Raw genomic sequence first — 20691 nt, 5'->3', positions numbered from 1 at the left:
TCTGAAGAAGATGAGAGAGAAAATGAGAGCAGCAGCAGCAGCAGCAGCCTTGCGTTCCTATAGGCTCTGACAATCCCATTTGTTCTCCAGTAGCCATAGCTGTCATCACGGTGTATTTTATGGGACTGGAAGCCCTCTGCAGGGATGTGAGGAACAAGGTCAAAGACAGCGGAAGGAGGTCACTGACCTTATGCATTCTTGGAGAGGTCTAAACTCCTCAGCCCATCACAGACGTGACTACAGACACACAAATGCAGTCTCACGCTGAGAACCTACTGCATGTGTTGTGGAATAAATAAACAGTATGATTAATATTGTACACATGTGAGTGATCTGAGCACCACTGTGGCCTTTATTCCTCCTTTCTTTCACTCCAAATAGCATTGCAGATCAAAAATGGCCATTATAAACATCAGTGTTAAATTATGCAGTTAAGCAGCTTTCCACTTCCGTTCACTCGCCTGTACGCAGCAGTTCCTTTTGTGAATTCTGCGCTCGTTTTTCTCATCGCCCAAATTGCCCAGACCACCATAACCTTGGCTATAACAATAAACATTCTTTGAGACTTTAATTTGGGAGAGAGAAGTTAAGTCAGAAAGAGAGGCAGAGATTGAAGAACGGCTATTTAAGGCAAGTGCAACTTGAGATTCAGATGTTCAAGGAGAACAAAATACCCTCAGAGAAGATTATGGAGAGCTGTTTGAACAGGACATAAAAGGTCCTTGAGACTGTCCGACTTACTGTATATTCTTTACATTACATGAGTTTTAATGTCAATTATCCTTATTAAGTCTGTGTGATGCATCCGCAGCTTGTCAGTGTTGATTCGGACTGTGTCTAAACCCTGTGAATGACTTGAAATCATTCATACATTGTGGATTTAAAGTGGATATAAGAGACTAACTATAGGTGTCCTACAGGATCCAGTGAGCCGCTGTAGAGGATGACACCACAGTTATTTAACGCTTGCATTAGTAAAGCCTCGCTGAAGTGCACGTTAAGCCAACTAAAAGCAGGTCCTCTCCACCTTCACAGCCGTTTTTTCCTGTCAATGATACACACCAGTGTCAAGATGGAGGCCGTCACTAGGCAGGATTTTTGGGATAAACCAATATTTTTGACCAGACAAAATTCAGGTTGCCATAAAAAAATCTAGATAATGCATCAATATGGAGCAAAAAGCAAGGCAAGAATTCTCAGTATTTTAGTGATACACTCAATACAATTTTGAGGCACATGTACTTTTTCCATGTTGTGCTATGTTGTTCTTAGGGCTGGGCAATATGACCTCAAATCAAAATCAAAATGTAATTGATTATTTTACCTATTTTTTGCCCTCATAGTTCACTGACATGTCTAACTGTAAATATGCTCAGTTATTAAATCGTTTGAAATTAAAATGTCACATTTTAGTTTTAAAGTAGAAATCAACTTCTCTCAAACTGTAGGAATTAAATAACTTGCATTTCTTGCAAACTGTATATTTGAGTTATTTTTGTCATCTTCCCTAAAGCTAAAATGTGTCCAAATGACGGACATGGCATTATTTTTGGGTACAAGCTGCTCGAGTTGGTCAGTAGGCGTGCTGTTTGAGTTCTCCTGCATGTTGCTTCCATGTCGCAGATCAGAAAATTAGCTAAAATAATCGTCATGGGCAAGAGGTTCGTAATGCAGTTAATTTCAGTTAATTTCTGATTAATTGCCCAGCCCTAGTTATACTTTTACCCCATTTTTTTCTAAGGAGTACTTTTACTGTTAATACTTTTGTACTCATACTTAAGTAAGACATTTGAATGCAGGTCTTTTACTTGAGTTTTTTTACACTGTAGAAATGCTACTTTTTCATGAGTAAAATATCTGAATATCACTGGGTTTGGGGCCTTGACCTTGATCATTTTTGCTCAGCTCCAGTAATTGATATTGTAATTATTGTTTTTTAGATGTATTATTTATTCAGATTTCACAGCACAAAGACATTAAAAGAAGCAAATAGAAATAACAGAGTAGAACCAAAACAAACACATATGCGTGCCAATCATTCATTCATTCATTCATTATCCTTAGCTGCTTATCCGCACTCAGGTCACAGGGGGCTGGAGCCAATCCCAGCTGAGATTGGGTGAGAGGTGGGGTACACTCTGGACAGGTTGCCAGACTATCGCAGGGCTGACACATAGGCCACGTTCAGACTGCAGGCGAATCTGATTCAAATCAGATTCCTACTCAAATCCGATTTTTAGGGCTGACTGTCCACACTATTTAGTTAGCAAGTGTCCAAATCGGATATGGCTCTGTTCCGACTGGGCCACATTATTGACTGATCTGACAGGTTGCTGTAGTAACGGCGTCAGAGCGTCTGACGTCATATAATTGCGACAGTGACAAGAACAAGAACAACAAACATGATGGACAGTATATTGGCCTTATCACTGTCCAGTAGAGGTGCAGAACATCTCAGATGCACCAGGGGAGAAACCGGGCGGATGGACACCTCGTCTCCACGCTGCCCGCGCTACACGTGCCGCGTAGAGTGACGTCACAGAAAGTCAAAAACGATCTGAGTGTTTGGAGTGGTTCAGACTGAGACGCATCTGTCCAAATGCGATCTGAAACTACCTCCCAAAGGTGGTTTCGATCCGGTCTGCAAAAATTGGATTTCATGTGATTTGTGACTGTTCAGACTTCAAAAGAGCCATCCAGTTCCAATCTGGATGGGCTAAAAATCTGATTTTGTCTGGCAGTCTGAACGAGGCCATAGAGGCAGACAACCACTCTCATCCACACCTACGGGCAATTTTGAGTCACCAATTAAACCTAAGTGCATGTTTTTGGACTGTGGGAGGAAGCCGGAGTACCCGGTGAGAACCCACGCTGACACGGGAGAACATGCAAACTCTACACAGAAGAGCTGCAGGCCGGGCCTTGCAGTGAGGCAAGGGTGCTAACCACTACACCGTGAGGCCCTAATTGATATAGTAAGTGTTGTAATTATTGTTTTAGATTTCTTTTAAAAACATATATGCGTGCCAGACTGAAATGTCCACAAGTGAGCTGAGGATCAGAAATCAAGTTAATGGAACCAAAAACAAGTAAGGTGAAGGAAGGCCAGAGACAAAAGCCAGAAAACTGAAGTTCTGGCTGATTAAAGCATGACTCTTTGACACAATAAATTCCAATACAATTAGTTCCCATGTTGACACCTCTCCCACTAAACACAAAATGGAACAGATAGAGATTTTTGATAGCCCCTTGGATATCAAACAGGAACTTCAAGACTTGAATGAATCTGCGGATGCAGGTTAAAGGATCCCCAGATCTTAAGAACCTTGGGGCGGGCATGGGACAGAGTATATGGAATTTCTTCGAGGTATAGAAAGAAACCATACCATTTGTTTCAAAACATTTTGTTGACTTTTGTTCTCATTTTTCACAATGCTCCATTTTTTAAGAGGACACATGCAGACAGGACGTGACAGTGTCTTCCTTCACAGTGAAAGTCCTCTTCTCGTTTCATATAAATATACATGCTTTCATATTTGACTAAGAATAGTAAGGTGACACCGTTGTTTAGGGCGGTGACAGAGAGTAATGGGCTGTCCCAGTAAAGGGGGAATAGATACTGTCCAGGCTGCATAGTTTCAAAGGCAGAGCCCGGGGGAATCACATGTCTCAGTCACCATATGCTCCGCACACAGCACCCCCACCTGAAAACTGAGCAGGACAAAAACACACAGACACTCAGGATGTGTTGAAAACATCACAAAACATACCCAAAACAAAGGTATTTTAATGATTAAAATCTGAGAAAACCTGCTGCTTCCATCAGCTTCTTTTAGTTTTTATTATTATTTGTTACTGTTGACAGAGTATTAAGAGGACATGGTATTTTATGTAATTTATTAATGTTATTTTACTGGCATTTTTCATGGTTTATTGACAGCTAAGGACTCCTTAGTGGTAAACAGTGAGCCACCGGGACGCTGCAGAATATTTCATGTAGTTAAAGATAGATCTAGTATTTTTTGTGTCAAGTGGGGACCCAAATTCAAATGCATTATTCCTGAAAGCACAAATAATGCAATGAAAACATGTTACTCTTTATTATCCAGGAAAAAAGCATGATTGACAGGTCTGTGTATCACCATCAAAAAATCATATAATTGTGGACGGCCTCAAGATAAAAATGCCCGTGCAATATAAGACTTTGATTTCAATCATTTATTGTACCTTATTGAAAACAGATTACTACACAGAAGGAAAGTTTCTGTTAGTTCATAAATTACTCTGCTTTGTAAAACCGGACCTGATGGGTTGTGGGTGGACCCACGTCTCACTGTTTCCCAGCTATCAATCAGACAAACTCTTGCATCCAGTAGGAGGCATCATGTGTTGTAGTAGTGAGACAGTAGCCTGGTGTGGCAGCTCAACCTATACATCAATACAAATCTTAGAACCTGTAGTTTTTTGATTGTAGCTTTTATCTGGTGCATGCATGTTCATTTCTTCCATTTAAAATCCAGTCTACACTGTCAAAAAAAGATAAACAATAGCTACTCAATAAAATTGAGGCAACAGATTGCACGCAATATTATTTATTAAATCCAACTACGTTACAAGTTGAGTTAATAACAACTTAACTGGAAGTGCCTGTCAATTAGAAACAGACTAATTCTATTGTGTTGGATTCATTCAAAATTCTCTTGATTTAGAATTACATACACATAAAGATTATATTTAATGTGACCAAAATAAGTAGATTCTATCTCAAAACATTTTATATTAAAGTTACTTAAACAACTGCCTCAAAATCAAGGACACATTTATATTTAATACATTTTATCAAATATATTAAGTAAAATTAAATTACTACAGAATAATTTATTACAGTGTAGAGCGTCCCGGTGTCTCACCGGTAGAGTGGATAACACTCAGACTTAGTCGTAGCAAAGCAGGCGGTCTGGGTTTGAATCCTGCAGGTCTTCACCTCTGTCTCCTCCTTTCAATCTGTATCTCTATCACTATCAAAGTATGCCGGAAATGGCCAGAAAAAAAAAAATAGTCTAGGGCTAGATGGTGGTGTAGTGCTTAGCACTCTTGCCTCACAGCAAGAGGGTCAAGTTTGCATGTTCTCTCTATGTGTCTGCCCTGCGATAGTCTGGCAACCTGTCCTCTCGCCCAATGTCAGCTGGGATCAGCTCCAACCCCCCGCAACCCGAGTGCAGATGAGCGGTATAGGATAATGAATGAATTAATAAAATAGTCTAAATAGAAATGAATTCAAACGCAGTATCTTTTGTATTTACAACTCTTTCCTTCAACTGAAGAATATTTTTCTGTCTCTTTAGTGTAAAAAGTTTCTATTTTCAATGTTAAACATGTTTTTTTTTTAAGTTTAATTGAAAATAAAAGTAGAGCAAGAGAGAAATTAAAAGCGCGGGACAAGGATGTGTAAATATGTTGGGAAAAAAAGAAAATATGCCACATTTTTTGAAGGCGCAACAACTGCATTGGCAATTAATATTAAATTAAAAAATATAGCATTTGCCCTTTTAAAATAACCTGTTGGTGGAACAGATAAAGATAATGATGTTTCTCTTCACCTCTAGTGTCTGGAGCTAGAACAAGACCTTCAGCACACGTGGAAAGGTGTTTTTGTGCCCGTGTTTTAGCCCTCTTTGAAGTCATTCCCATCATTGTGAAACGTGTTTGATATTTTTGTCACTGCCTCTAATGTAAACGAGAAGTTACAGCGGAGAAGGTGCAAAACCCTCCAACGAAGTAATTCAGCACATCAAGTCTTGACTTCTTGATACTCTAAACTTTAACGGATTAAAACTGGATTCAAAACTTCTTTTCAGCACTTTGATGCATAAATGTTGAAGTTAAAAATGATGGATGCCTTTCACTTGTATCCACAGAGGTTTTCTTGCATGTCAGCAGAACTCCTCAGCCAGGAATAAGCATTGAGAAATAAATCACATCAATCACATTTGGCAGAAACCTGCTGCTGCTGCTTCTCTTTTCTCTCTGCTTTGACACTTTTAAGTTTTGGGGCTGTTCTGGCCACAACCCCAGATAAGTGGAGTCACAGACATTCTGTCCCTCAGTTGACTCTTGGACTGTTAAACAGGGATTTGGCAACTGCAAACCTAGTTAAATTAGTAACTGGAGCCAGGATCCATGGCACGCAGACCCGGAAAAGTAGAACAACGGTCCATAAATTCTGGTGGAGGTGCCACATTTTGAATCCCATGCCTATCAAACCTGTTTAGCTCAGGGAACGCTGCAAACAAAGCCAGCCTGAGTCGCTGCCATAAAACGAGGAGAACACTTTGCAGGACTTTCACATTGTCACAACACATTATCTAGTGGAGAACTAAAGGGCATCTTGATCTGATCACACATGGGCAGCTCTAAATACCCAGAAACCTGGAGATGCATTGACTTCCAGTCGTTTATGTTTCATTTAGAGATGCCAGAGAGCTCAACAAATGAAATTGGCAGTCAAATTATTGCTGAACAATTTGGGAAAAATGTCTAATTAGGAATGAATTGACTGATATTGCAGTTGTGGAAATGGATGAAATTATTATTTTTAAATCCCATTTTCAGTGTAAACTATTTTAAAATAATCATGGTATGATTTTTTTTTTTCGAGGATCCGTACCGAACAAAGATCTTTTCTAAAGTCTGCAGAAAGCAGTTTGAAGACTGAGCATAATATTTCAAGCATCTATAAGGAACTTTTAACTGGTTGTTAATACTCTCATTTTAATATTGTGTGATCTATATGACCTATTTTAACAAATGAGACCATCAGTGACCATTGGCTATTTCTATTAAGATGTCCAAAGAAATCCAACATCCAGATTCTCCACCTGCGATCTTTGAACTGCACTCAAAGCTTCTGTGTGCTAGCAGCAGAGCTTCGTCCCGGAGCTTTTTTTTTGCTTCCTGAGAGCCAACACTGACACCATGCCGCTGGAGGCCGACACCATCTAGCTGGGCCAAGTGGAGGGAAGACAGACATGGAAGAACCAGAACCAGCGAGGTGACTGTCAGACCCTGCTGCTGCAAAATGTGAATTTCTCTAATGGTAGTCTGATCCCGAGAGTCAGAACTGAACTGGGCAAAAAGGCTTTTAAATTTTCTGCCCCGTCTACCTGGAACAATGTGCAAATTGAAATTGAAATTGACACATCTTGTAACTCTGGGGGAACCCAAGTCAGTTTTAAAAGACAGTGCACTGTTTAATCATGTAATCCATCTTGTTTTTCTTGTAGTGTGTGACTGTGTTTTATTTGTGTCTTGTGTGTTTGGCATAACTATTTTACTTTTGTCTTGGCCAGTTCACTCTTGAAAAAGAGATTTTAAATCTCATTAAGTCTTTTTGACCTGGTTAAATAAAGGATATTGATTGATGCTCGTGTAAGTTCTGGGCTTTTCTCCACAGACGCCACCAAATTGAACACAAACAGAGAGTTTCTTATTGCTGCTTTAATTCTGAACGATATTTCAAAAACATTTGGCCTTTAACAAATATTACACCTCCTGCAATTTGGATATTGCAGTCCGTAGTACGATTTCTATAACATTTAGATGAATCATGCAGCCCTAATTGAAATGCATTCTTCCATCGACAAACAGCAAAGCAATCAATATACTGTATGAGCCAATATTGTTTTTTATTTCCTGGTATATTTGTGTTCATTCAACTGGAGCAGAAACAACAAGAAATGAGTGGAGAGTTCCTGGCTGGACTCAAACCAGGGACACTGCGATTACATGGTCAACATTTTATAGCCTGAGGCCACTAGAAGAAGCCTGCTTACATTACAAGCTTCTCTGACACATTTGCGTACAGTACCATGTTAAACAACTCAGACAAGTTTCTGGAGTCAGAGGCAAGAGATCAAACAGCTGCTGCAATCCTCTTCTCCAGATTTACAGCCGCTACTAACCAAGTATTTCCTCCGCCCACTCGTGGTCATAGTTCCCCAGTGATAACAACCAACATTTGAGCAGTTCCATCCCAGCTGGATTTAGACACAATATGCGTACAAGATGCCGATCTTGGTCTTGAGATAAGTGCAACTGCACTTCTCTGCTCTGTGTGACTCGGTACAGATTTACTCCTTAAAAGCACATTTAGGTAAATAAAACCCGGGCTGAGGGAGAACATAGAATGCTGACTAAAGAATTTAAAAACACAAACAGCCCTCTTCATCACAGGACATAAATATGTATTATTCAGCTGATAAAATGGCACTTTTAGAGGCCTTTGCAGAGGGGTGGGGTGAGAGGGAGGTTGAGGGTCTTTACTGGTCTGTTAGCAGCCTCTGCTGGTCCTGGATGTGTCAGTGCACCCAGAATCAAGGGGTGATGGATGTTCACAACAGGTCTGGATTATATTTAGTTCACCTGCTTTGTTATGTCAAGGAAAGTGAAATGTGTGCTTAAATTGTATTTGGACTGACAGATAAGTGGAGGACAATGGATGGATGCATGGATAGATGGATATTAAAGAGATGGCTAGCTGTCCAAAAACCTAATAATCATATTAGGCCAAAAATATTAAAACACATTAGTTGAGTGTGCGCTCGACATCGCCACTTGTCTTTTTATCATTCTTTGGTAAAGCCATAAAATAGGGCACCACTAAGCTGAAATTTAGACAGCCCAAAATAGAAATCAGAACCTCTTTAATTCGGCAAGAGGAAAAACAAATTGCCGCTGACACGATACAAGACAGCAGCACGCATACAAACCTGGTTCATTAGTTGCATTCTGTCAACAGACAAGGAAACTACTGTAAATACCAAAATGCTAAAAATACTAATTCAAAGACTAAATTCTGTTTCTGTGCAGCAGCAGCAGCAGCAGCAGCAGATGACAGCACTTGACATGCTCAGACACCAACAAAAGTGAAAAGTGAAATAAGTTGATATATATTGAGAGGTATGCATAAACAACATGCGCCTCAAAGTAGGTCAGCATACACCTTAAATAGCTCAGGATGCACAAATTAACTGTGAGTATGTGACGGCTGGGTTGCAGCAGTGAACCCACTCTCAAAACAAACAGCTTTTTTGAAATTTTAAAAATTATCTTAAATGTCAGGAATTTAAGAACCAGTAATGATTTTGTATAGTTAGCTTTACTTGTACTTACACTTCCTGCTATATTTTCTTTACAGTTATGTGCACTGCTTAATGTGCTCTACTGTATATATACCATTGTTAATACTGTTCATACTGATTTTACTTTATACAGTATATCTAGTGCATTCATTCCCTTACTGTTTTTTCACATTATATTTATGATATATTTTATTCTGTATATTCTGTACGTTAATGTTGTTTTGTTTTTGTTATTGTTGCATTTCTGATAAGCTGCTGAACTACATTTTCCTTTTTTAGTACCTATTTGCAATGACATTAAAGTTGAATTTAATCTAATTTAACTAGACCTCATAATGAACATTATACAACTTCTGATGAAAATTTAAAAAAATGCATATCACGTATTTTAGATGCTTTTATTATGAAAAATAAAACATACCGGAAGTGCTGATGTTGTTGTAGAACGCTGCAAACCGTCTTCCGGTGCCTATTTCTGTCAAAATGGCTCGTTCACTACCGTTCAAAATTGCAGTTGTTTTCACTGTTTTGTTTGCCGTATGTACGGATTTCGTATTTTGTAATAACGGTAGAAGGGTAAGTGTGACATTTTAATAATTCGACCTTAGCATTTGACTGCGATGAGGTGGAAGCTGCACCTGTTAGCTTTGGTATTAGCATTAGCTTTGAATGCTAACGGTCGCTATATTTCTTTATTTTTATCATCAGGTCGGAGATGTCATGGACACAGAATTCAGCGGTTTCTCCGTACCCCTTGAACACTCTTTTGAAGTTGGTGAGAAATATTTCTATTATTGTTTAATTATGTTGTATAGCACGGTACTGCTAATGGTCTTAGGCTAACTAAGCAGTCTTTTGCTACCAGCTTTAGGTCATGTCTGAACGGAGACAAATGGAGTAAACGCCAAACTCCGTTCAAAAAACTGTTGGGGAAATATTTTGTCATGTTTCGATAAATTAATACACGTGGTTCAATGTCAGTTTAGTTTTTCAGAACTGCCAATGTGTTCTATGAAATTCGGCATGTATAGTAAACTGTATTAATATTACATTTCCATTATATACAGTATATTAAGTTATTCATTCATGCAATCTGTTCTGTTTTTACTGCCTGTTGTCCTCCTTGTTTCAGATGATGTAGCAAAGTTTAGAGTGCGCGGAGCATTGGTGTTGAAGGCTGGAAGGGAGCCTTCAGTGTCCCTAAGTCAGAGCCAGCTGTCAGAGGAGGACAGAACCAAACTGAAGGTGAGACATGATGCGATTTAAATGATTTGGACTGACGAGAACAGAAGGTAGTTGTATCCAAGATTCTGCTTACCAAAACCACACAGAGACCTTTCAAAAACAAATGTAAGCTCGTTTTGGACACATTTTGTCTCATTGAAAACCACGGACCAAAAGGCTGAAGCGAAAAGCTCATTGCAAATTTAAAAAGAGCATTGATAACTTAATTTTGTGTAATATATGTAATATATTTGCTCAGAAAACTAGGGGTCATACGAAAGGATGCAACTCTAACTTCTCTTGTTTGTCTTGAACTTCAGGAAGTGGCTGCGGTGGACGGGCTGTACAGAATCAGAGTCCCTCGTGTTTTCCTGCAGGCAGACAGGCAGACAGAGCGGCAGATGGATGGTTACCTCACAGCGTTCGTCAGAGCCGTATGTATTTCATTTACTTTCACTGGAAAATAATGTTCGGTAAAACTTTAAATTCCACAGTAAAGCCGTATTAAGTGTTTTGATGTCATATTTAGTTTACTGTAATTTTTCTCGATGTTGTTTTTACTTTAATATTTAAATTTGTTTGTTTTTTTTTGTTAGTTTACGAGTTTGTAGTCTCAGTGCCTTAATGTAAAAGCTATTGCATTATTTTAAATGGTTTAATGAATTATTGGTTATGTCAAAGCAAAGTTACTTTTGTTTATAAAGGCAGAACTACCATTACTGACTGGATACCTACATTTGTCACAGATTTTTGAGGAACTTTAGGAAAATATATTTCTCCATATATACATTACTGCTAGAGGGGAGATTTTGAATTGTTAAAAGTATGTTTGCTTGATCTGATGATAATTATTTCTTCACTGAACCTACTGTCATTTATGTTTTGGTCAGCCAAAGACAATTTCCCACTCTGCTGGAAAATGAAGATATAATATTTTAGCCTTTTTCACTGCCATAACATTTAGATGCTTAAAAAAGATTTTCTTTGGAAAAAGTCAATGTTTCCACTGGATTATATGCAGTGTGTCGCTAGATAACTAAAATATTTGCTCTTAAATTAGGGATAAGCAAGAGTAGAAATTAATTCAGACCAGTGTGGAATCTGAACTATCTAAACGGAGTTCATTCGGATTGAGGTCACTCTAAAATTAGTGTTTTGTTGATCTTATCCATCATGTGATATAAATGTGGTTGATGCTAGCTGATTAATATGGTTGTAACTCTGACGTGAACCTTTATTCTGCTCTGATCTTCAGTGTGCCATGGTTGAGTCCCATCTGAGCGACATCATCTCCCTCCACACTGACGTCTCTGGGTACCTCATCGGTGTCTCCATAGTGACGCTCCCTGGCGCCTGCAGAGGCACTGAGGTTGAAGATGAAGTTGATCTTGAGGTCTTTAACACCACGCTCAGCATCATGGCGCCTGTCAACGCACCGGGGTCAGTCCCAAACGATGTATTTGTTAAATAATTTTTTTTTTTTTTTCATTTTTCTAGCTGCCAGTTCCCTCTTTTGGTTTTCTTCCATCTAAAAACTGGACCGCTTGATACTTCTTGAATACTTTTGATGGCTCTTTGCGTGCATCTAAATCTGTAGCTGTCTGTGCATTAGTGAAATCCTCGTGGGTAGCCTTCTCAGAAGTCTTTGAGTCAGTTCTGTTTGCCTGAGTGGAGCAGCTTTACATCTTTCCCCATAGGTAGAGCGAGTCCCCCTGCTCTCCTCTGCCTTTCTGATACACTTTCTGTTTTGGGGGTTTGTTTGAAAACTAATTGCCAACTTTCTTCCAGACCTGAGACGGCTCTGTTCCTCGAACGAATGGAAATGGAATCGGAGAAGAAAGGGAAGAATCCACAGGAGCAGAAATCTTTCTTTGCTAAATATGTAAGTACTCATACTGAAAAGTGCTGATAAGGCCGGCAGGCTGTCTCTAAAGATATATTCTCTGCCTTCAGTAATTGGGCTCTGATTATTTCATAATGGCCAATATGGTTAATGGATACATGAAACAGCTTATTAAGCTCATCATTGTATTCTCTCCATCAGACCAACATTATTACTATCATGCAAGATTTTAATTTTGATCTGTTTTATTTGTGGCATAAAATAAGGAATGGTTGCACTTCTTTTGTTTGATCTCCTTCTTTACACTTTCTCGTTTATCAAAGAAGAAACCCACACTCGTGTGAAATGCGTCACTTCTAATTTAACATCTGCGGCTCGATCGAATGGCTTCTTTACCCTAAGACTAGTCTAATTGCCTTGTTAACGCATCTTTAAAATACCCACTTCATTCAAACTCAACACAAATTAAATAAACTTAATAAAACAGTCTTGATGAGTCTTTCCACCTTAACAACTATCACCAACTCTGGTGTAGTTGAATTAAACCCTTGATTCGCTGGGTTAGATGTGATAATATGCTGACTCGACAGGTTGTTTTGTCCCCTCTGACTCTCTCTGTTGCTGGCCGTATTGTGAGAGCTGCTGCTCATTTGGCAGCTTTGGTCTTCGGAGATTAAAAAAAAAAAAAGTTTCACTCAGCTGATTGCCGATATATTTTTCCAATGTAATTGTTTTACATTAATTTTGATATTACTTTGACATTAAGCCAAAAACCAACCCAACTGGTATACGTAATTCAAAAACTGTAACATAACAAGTAATTATAGAGAACTTCTTTCTCTCTGTCTCTCTGTTTCTCTGCAGAGTGTGCATGGGCGAGACTGCGAGAGAGATAATACATTTTGGATATAACATTTAAAAAAATTAAAAAGGCTTAACTTGGCTGCTGTTAATGGAGCTTAGCGGGCAGCCAAAGTCTGTGTGTGAAAACACTGTAAATACAAGTTAGATTTGGCGCTGTGAGGCTGTCTGCACAGGTCGCTGATGTAAGGCTACTTTTTAATTAGCCATAACATGTCATAATGCAGGTTTAGGCTCATACACCACACCGGATCGGCAAAAGCAGAAATCAACCAACTCTGCAGCAGAGTTTGTTTGGCAGCTGTCACATCAGCCAAAGCCCGGCTCTGTGCTGCTGCTGCTGCCTCGCTGTCATGGTCACCAACATTAATCTGCCCACAGCGTTCACTTTTAAACTGTAAAACATTAGAATCTGTCCTTTTTTTTAAACGCACTGGTGAGATTTGTTTGTCCTCTGACATTTCGAGCTGTCAGCTGGAGTCGGCTCCGTGTTCTGAAACATTCCCACAGAGAACCGGAGCTCTTCTTCTGATCACTTTGTGTACACTTTGTGTATCGTGCTGTGTTCAGTGACCTGTGTTGACTCTGTGCTGTGCTGCATCCAGTGACAGTGTGTTGACTTGGTGCTGTGCTGTGTTCCAGTGGTATTTGATTCTGGGAGGTGCAATCTTCCTCATGGTCAGCAACTCAGCACAGCCCCCAGCAGGGGGAGGCAGAGAGCAGAGCTGATTCCCACTGAAGTACTGTTTTCTTACTTGTGGTTTGTTCTGTCCTCCTTCCCCCTCTGTCAACTTATATAGTTAACTTTTAAGCAACAAGACTAACTGAAACCCAGACCCTTGTTTCCCACTTATTCCCTCTTTTCCACTCTCTCCTTGTGTCAAACTGCAATGCCAAATACATTTCAGACTGACAAATGTACAATTTGATTCTTTGTATGAAAAGGCTTCTATGCTAAACCATCAAGAAATCCTAAATTCTAATTTTAAATATGTGAATATATTGAGCATGTGTTTGGTGTTGACCCTTGGATTTCTTCTTTTTTCTTCACTCTGTCACCCACTTTTAACTTTTCTTCTGTTCAGAAAATAAATAGAAGCTAACCTGGGATGACCAATCTGGGACTGATCTCTGTGATCACATTTTAAATTTGTTGTCTTTAAAAAAATATATTATTGTATTTAGTTCCTTTTTTTTCTTCTTGTCCTCTCCAGTGGATGTACATTGTGCCTCTCGTCCTCTTCCTCATGATGTCTGGGGCTCAAGACCAGTCAGGGGGAGGAGCCGGAGGTGGAGCAGCCAACGGAGGAGGCCGATGATCAAAACGCAACCACTTCTCTTTTTTTGTTTGTTTTTTCCTGGTGAACATTTCCTGAACAACATTTCCCTGGAACAGTTTTTAACTGCTGTATATAATGCTATTGAAGTCTGCCACACACACAAAAAACTTAAAGCTGTACAGCATAGAGGAGATAATGTGCCCTGCAGATGACTGCATTTTTAATACTAATGTGAAAATAAAGTATTTATTACTTGATCTTTTGTTTTGTGTCACTCAGACTGAAGAGTTTTAGAATCTTAGTTCTCAGCCGCGACTCCTGTTTTAATCTGAGGCTCAGATTTACTTGTAACGTAATAGTAATATAAAACTCTAAATGAAATATACAAACAATAGTCACTAGCTCTTTACACTTGATATATATATATATATATATATATATCACCGGAAAATGGTCAGATTGTGCGAGAATATGTGTCAAATACCACCATATTGTAAAAGACCTTAATTATTGTTTTAGATGAAAATATTCTAATTAGCCAAACAAAATATAAAGCAAGTCATGAAAATTTAGGCAGTCTTGTCATATACCTCAGCTTTAACTTAATTCACATTGTATAGTATAGTTTTGTGTCTATCCAGTAACACCTCAAACTCCCTAGCTCTTCCATAAGATGAGGCTTAGAGGCCTGAGATTTAGTACAGCTGTGGATGACAAGATCTAGAAGGTATTTGCAGAGTTCTGGCATAAAATATATTACTGCTATCTAATTATGACAACCCTGTAAAACCCAAATATAGAAAAATGCAAAAAAAAAAAAATTTCAATCATTCAGATGTTGTTGTAGGAGGCCTTTTGGGGTGAAAATGGAGTGTTTTCAAAAATGTTATGTTTTAGTAAGTTTTTACGGAAATGTTGTAATATTGCAACATTGGGCTTAATGGGGAGCAGAATCTCCTGTATTTCCACTCATTGTCATGAACAACAATAGAGAACTAAGGATTCATTTGCAGGGTTTTGCTTTTCCCAAACCAGTATATAACATGAATAATAATAATAATCTTAATGTGGTTGAACCAAAAAAAAAATATATATATATAAAAAAAAAAGGGATAACCAAAATTGTTGTAATTCTGCAACACTTGGTCTTACAGGGTTAAAGACGAGGACCAAAAATGTTTTCAAGCTATGTTTGAACTGATGTAGTTGTATTGTAATGTATTTTCACCACATGCTAAACATGCACATTTTCAGAAACATTTGTTACCTTTCAAATGAAGCCACAAACAGGCATTTTGGCCAAAATAAAAGGGTGGTTGTTCAAACTTTAAAGTAGCTACAAGGACATTTTACTGATTATTAACCGCTCTCGATTCAATATACAGTAGTGTTCAAAATAATAGCAGTCCAATGTGACTAACCAGATTAATCCAGGTTTTAATATATTTTTTATTGCTACATGGCAAACAAGGTACCAGTAGGTGCAGTAGATTCTCAGAAAACCAACAAGACCCAGCATTCATGATATGCAGCTCTTAAGGCTGTGCAATTGGGCAATTAGTTGAAAGGGGTGTGTTTAAAAAAATAGCAGTGTGGCATTCAATCAGTGAGGTCATCAATTTTGTGAAAAAACAGGTGTGAATCAGGTGGCCTCTATTTAAGGAATGCTGGGTCTTGTTGGTTTTCTGAGAATCTACTGCACCTACTGGTACCTTGTTTGCATGTATGAAGCAATATGTATGTATATGTAGCAATATCAAATATACTAAAAACCTGGATTAATCTGGTTAGTCACATTGGACTGCTATTATTTTGAACACGTACATGCCTCTAGGTGACCTGTCTGCTCAGATCCAGCTTCGGAGGTGCCTTCGAACAGCAGGATGTGGAGAGCTCCGTAGTTGGCTCTCCACCAGCAGGCAACAGCTTCACCCGCTGCTCCACCTGCTTCCTGGGAGCTAACACCACGCTGCTGGAGGCCCACGCTGTGCTGCTGGAATCACTGGAAGGAAGGAAGGGAGGCAGTCTGGTGCAGTCAGCAGGTAACATTAATTAAACATGTATTTTAATATGGTTTAATCCAAATTCTGTAAAAGGGAGAAAGAAAGGCTTGTTGACTGGTTTTCCTCACTGATGGAGGAAGCCAGAACCACTTCTGTGTGTTTTCCACAGTTGAGCTGGAAAGTCTCCACTCAGTTGTTTAATCCCTTTTAATACAGTCGGGGGTCTGACTGAGCTCCAACTGATGTGGGAGTCAGTAGGTAAATACAGTTCATATAAACTGCATGTACAGACGTATTTTCCTTATATTCCTCTGAATGCACCATATGACTATTTTATTAATGTAAAAGAAAACACAAAATACAGACACCAGGCCACAATTCAAGGTATAAAAATATAATGTAATATCAATTCTTCTGTATTTACAAGGTGCACCTGAATGCATCATTAAGTCTGTCCGCACCAACCATGAACTCAGCTTTAAAACTGTGGACAGAAATGCAAACTGACCAAAACAAAATAAAGTAACTAAGAAACTAAGAACACAGAAGCAAGGCACCAGGCAAAACCTGCTCATACTTTCTTCTTTTCTTCACTTCACTTTACAGCAGTTAGCACTTGCCAACTCTTCCTGAGAAAATGCTGTACTCGCACTACGCGTTTTTTATTTCTCTTTCATGACTGTGAAGTGATTGACGTCCTGCTCCAGTTGCTCCTCCTCGAAGTGAAGAGAGCAGAAGACAGTTTGTTTGAGTTCAGTGGAGCAGACAGGTCTGCAACGTCATGACATTTCTTCAAATGATGTATAAAAGTCAAGCACTGCAGTTTGTTTAGGCCGATTATAAATTACCCAGAAAGCCTCATATAGAGAGGGCACAGAAGAGTTCTGGCAGCTTTTAAGAAGTGCGAGACAAAATCACACTAAACTAAAGAGAAAAATGTAAAAGCGCAGTGAATACCGGCTCACTTCAAGCACTGCTGCTCTAGACTGCCCTTAAAATTGTAACTTTCTCCAAAGAAAGTCATTTGTTCACTAGATAGCGGCAGCACCTGAGTGACTCCCAAGAAGACTGCCAAGTCTGCTTGTTGGCAGTTTCATCACAGCCTTTTAGATGAAGAATATAAAATGGAATTGAGCCTCATATTTTTAAGATGGAAGCTGTTGTTTACATTGATGACTAAAAGCGAGCTACTTGGATACAACATCTAGCATACGGTCCTGTCCAAACTAAAGGGCGAGCACCAGTCTGCCTCAGATCCAGACTACAGCTATTTTTGGGGAGCCAACTGGCACATCAATGTCTTCTCTTCATTGTTCTGCCACCTTTCTGTGTATTAATCATCATGAGTCAGGAAGAGAGATCACAGGTTCAAAATGTCCCAAAATCCCTGTGTCAGCATCACTTATCCTCTTCCTTGTGTCGGTCAGTCCCCCTGGCTGTTTTTAGTCTCCGTGTCAAACTGTGAAGAACATCCTCTTATTTGAGGAGGCTCAGCACTGAGCTTCAACACTTCGGTGGCCTCTGCCCTCGTCCAATCAGCAGCCAGGCCTTTCTCAGAACAGTAGCCTCCTCGTGCTGTCCGGCTGTACAACATGAGAAATATGGTGTTAACAACAGCTGAGGGAAACAGGAGAGTTGGGCTCAAATGAGCTGAATGACAAAGTCTTCAGTTTGAAAAGAATTCTGCTTCTGTCCAGAGAGAGCTGCCGTAATATCATTAGAGTGACACGGTGAGCCACGATTAAACGTGTAGTGAAAGGCTTCCCGACAAACGAACCATCTCCACTTTAAAAACTCAACAATCTCAGCTATTTTACTTTCAGCCAGTGGCGGTTCTACACAGGGGCCTCCAGGGGCCACTGCCCCTGTGAAGAAGTCCTTGGCCCCTGCTGTGGCCCATGTGTCAAATTAATAATAAAATGATCAATTTATAACGATGAACGACGGAACAATTCTTAACTATTCTTTGTTCAAACAATATCTCATTGTACACAAAAGGAACCCAGAATGTGTACATTGTATAATAGTTTAATTGTGCAATAAAAGCTAAATATAAAGATAATTTTCACTGTACTGCACTTTCAAAATAAAAAAAAAGTAATTGTGCACAAAAATGAGAAATGTCATTGACGTACAAAAATAACTGTTAATGTTGGTAAGTCTCATTGCTTCAATCAATGTAGTTCTTCCAAATATGAGACTTTTAGCTAAAATAAATGTTTTGAATGCTTAAATATCATTTTTGACGATTTTAATGTGCCCGTCTGATTAAACACTGGCCCCTCCTTGGCCCCCACAGTAAAATTGGTCTAGAACCGCCACTGCTTTCAGCAGAAGCACTATGGATCATCATCATGATTCCTATTAACATGGAAGGTGATGTATGTCCATGTACCTGGAAGCTGAGGGACACTGACACTGAGACACATGATTATGGTGATCTTTTGGAGAGGAATCATTTGTGGCAACACATACAAATTAACATGCACCTAGAAATAACAAAGACATGCATCAGGATTTTAAAGGCTGCTTTACCAGTACCTGCATGTTTCTATCTTAATATTAAGACTAAACTGTTTGATTTTTGCACATTTTAAAAGCTCAGTCACATGTGCAAATGCAGAGTGACCATCGTCTGTCAAGGTGACATTCGTGCTAATTGTGGGTGGTGTCAGTGAAAGCGACCACACACACTAATTCGCTATACATTGAGAATGTTTTAGTCACGCCTTCACTTGCATAGATTGAAAGTACAGTGGAACAGTGGAATAATATTTTGCATGTGTGAGCGTGCCAGAATGGTACAAAGTCAATTAAAAGACACAATAGATGTGGCATTTTTTAACTCATTTGTGTGATGCTGTGGCATGAAAGCCTGTAGGATTCCCTGATCAATGCAAACTCCATTCAGAAAACAAACGTTTTAAGAGTTGCTGGCTTAACACCGTACGGTCAGACCTGACAAAGAAGGAATTCAGACTTTAAACAAATCAGCATCATAATGTTAGTATTTCGGCATATTTTTCATCAGTTTGTTGCAATTAAATTACAGCAAAATCTGTTTATTTTGGGTTCATACCGCTGTAGCAGCAGGCATTAAGACACACTCAGAAAATGACCTCAATTAGTTTTATGACATATATAGGACTTCCACAACAGGATATATGTTCCTGTTGTGGAAGTCCTATATATGTCGTAAAACTAATTGAGGTCATTTTCTGATATAAAATAATATATAATATAATACATGTATAAATAGTGGTAATTTCGGGCAAGATGATGAAAATAAATGTCAGAAAGAAATGTTTGTATCTACATTGGTGTATTTAGAATAAATAACACAAACACAAATGACTGAGCAGTCAAATTTACATAAATAACGCAAGGAAGCATTTGATTCATGTTTGTTGTGAGGAGAACATAATGGATAAGAAGCTTTTCTAAAATGTTGTTTAATAAAATGTATTTGTCAATAATTAATTTATATTTATTTTAGAGAAACCTACTGCTCCCAGTTCAACACCCTGTCCTTGGAAGACAATGATAAATGTCTGTTTACTGATGTAGAGGGTGCAAACCATCCTATCTCTCTAACTTTAATGCCAGTGTGCCATTAGCAGGTATACCCGTGTCTTTAGTGACACTTCCTGTTGTGTCATAAATGTATGCAGAAAATGTGACACGGAACCTGAAATGCAGGAGAGGCTGTAAATCACTTCAAATGTTATGTGAATCACTTAACATGATTTACAGATATTATGCTCTGTGCACCTGTACAGCTAATTTACAAGATTTCAAAGTGCTCACATGTTTTTAATAACACGCAGACATAGCAGGTAAATGACGTAATAGAGATAAATATTGCAGACGTAAACATGATGAGCAGAGAGGGCTGCATACATGAAATAGGCTGCCGATCAAATAGCAGCAGTTACATAAATCTGGTGGCTCTCTGCTGCCTTGAGACCCCCAATGACAGCATGTGAGAGGCAGTGAGGCGGGACGCCCCCCCCCCATGACATGTCGTGATTTAGGAGCAGTTACAAGGTTTATGTTGCACTAAAGCTATAAGAGGCCCAGTTGATTTTGGCCTGTCGTTATCATGCTGTAAATCTGGCCACTTTAACCCTATATGCTTCCTTAACCCTTTGATGCCCAACATGGGTCTAAAGTGACCCAGTGACAGAGGTTTTATGTTCTATATCTTTACGATAAATTATTTTCATCACACCAAGTAGTTCGCTAAGCTAACTACTTAGCTAACTTCTTTGCTAAGTAGTTAGCCAAGTAGCTTGTTAAGCTAACTACTAAGCTAACTTCTTGGCTAAGTAGTTAGCTTA

At 39.0% G+C, this 20691-nt stretch overlaps 1 protein-coding gene across 2 annotated transcripts; it reads left to right on the top strand.

Moving 5' to 3' along the window:
* The first annotated feature begins 9549 nt into the window (after nucleotides 1–9549).
* emc10 (ER membrane protein complex subunit 10) lies at nucleotides 9550–14605 on the top strand. 2 transcript variants are annotated; one of them, XM_059348175.1, is made up of 8 exons: nucleotides 9550–9716; nucleotides 9849–9915; nucleotides 10273–10385; nucleotides 10685–10798; nucleotides 11620–11804; nucleotides 12153–12246; nucleotides 13711–13808; nucleotides 14283–14605. In XM_059348175.1, exons 1-7 carry the CDS (start codon nucleotides 9624–9626, stop codon nucleotides 13795–13797), a joined length of 753 nt encoding a protein of 250 aa, XP_059204158.1. In that variant the 5' UTR covers nucleotides 9550–9623; the 3' UTR covers nucleotides 13798–13808; nucleotides 14283–14605. The 2 variants fall into 2 exon arrangements, with proteins under 2 accessions (XP_059204158.1, XP_059204157.1); XM_059348174.1 differs by lacking the exon at nucleotides 13711–13808.
* Nucleotides 14606–20691: the final 6086 nt, after the last annotated feature.

Source organism: Centropristis striata, chromosome 13 (genome assembly GCF_030273125.1).
Source record: "Centropristis striata isolate RG_2023a ecotype Rhode Island chromosome 13, C.striata_1.0, whole genome shotgun sequence".
Taxonomy (NCBI): Eukaryota; Metazoa; Chordata; class Actinopteri; order Perciformes; family Serranidae; genus Centropristis; species Centropristis striata.
The sequence above is the reverse complement of the archived record's forward strand: the minus strand, read 5'-3'. Positions and strand labels throughout refer to the sequence as shown.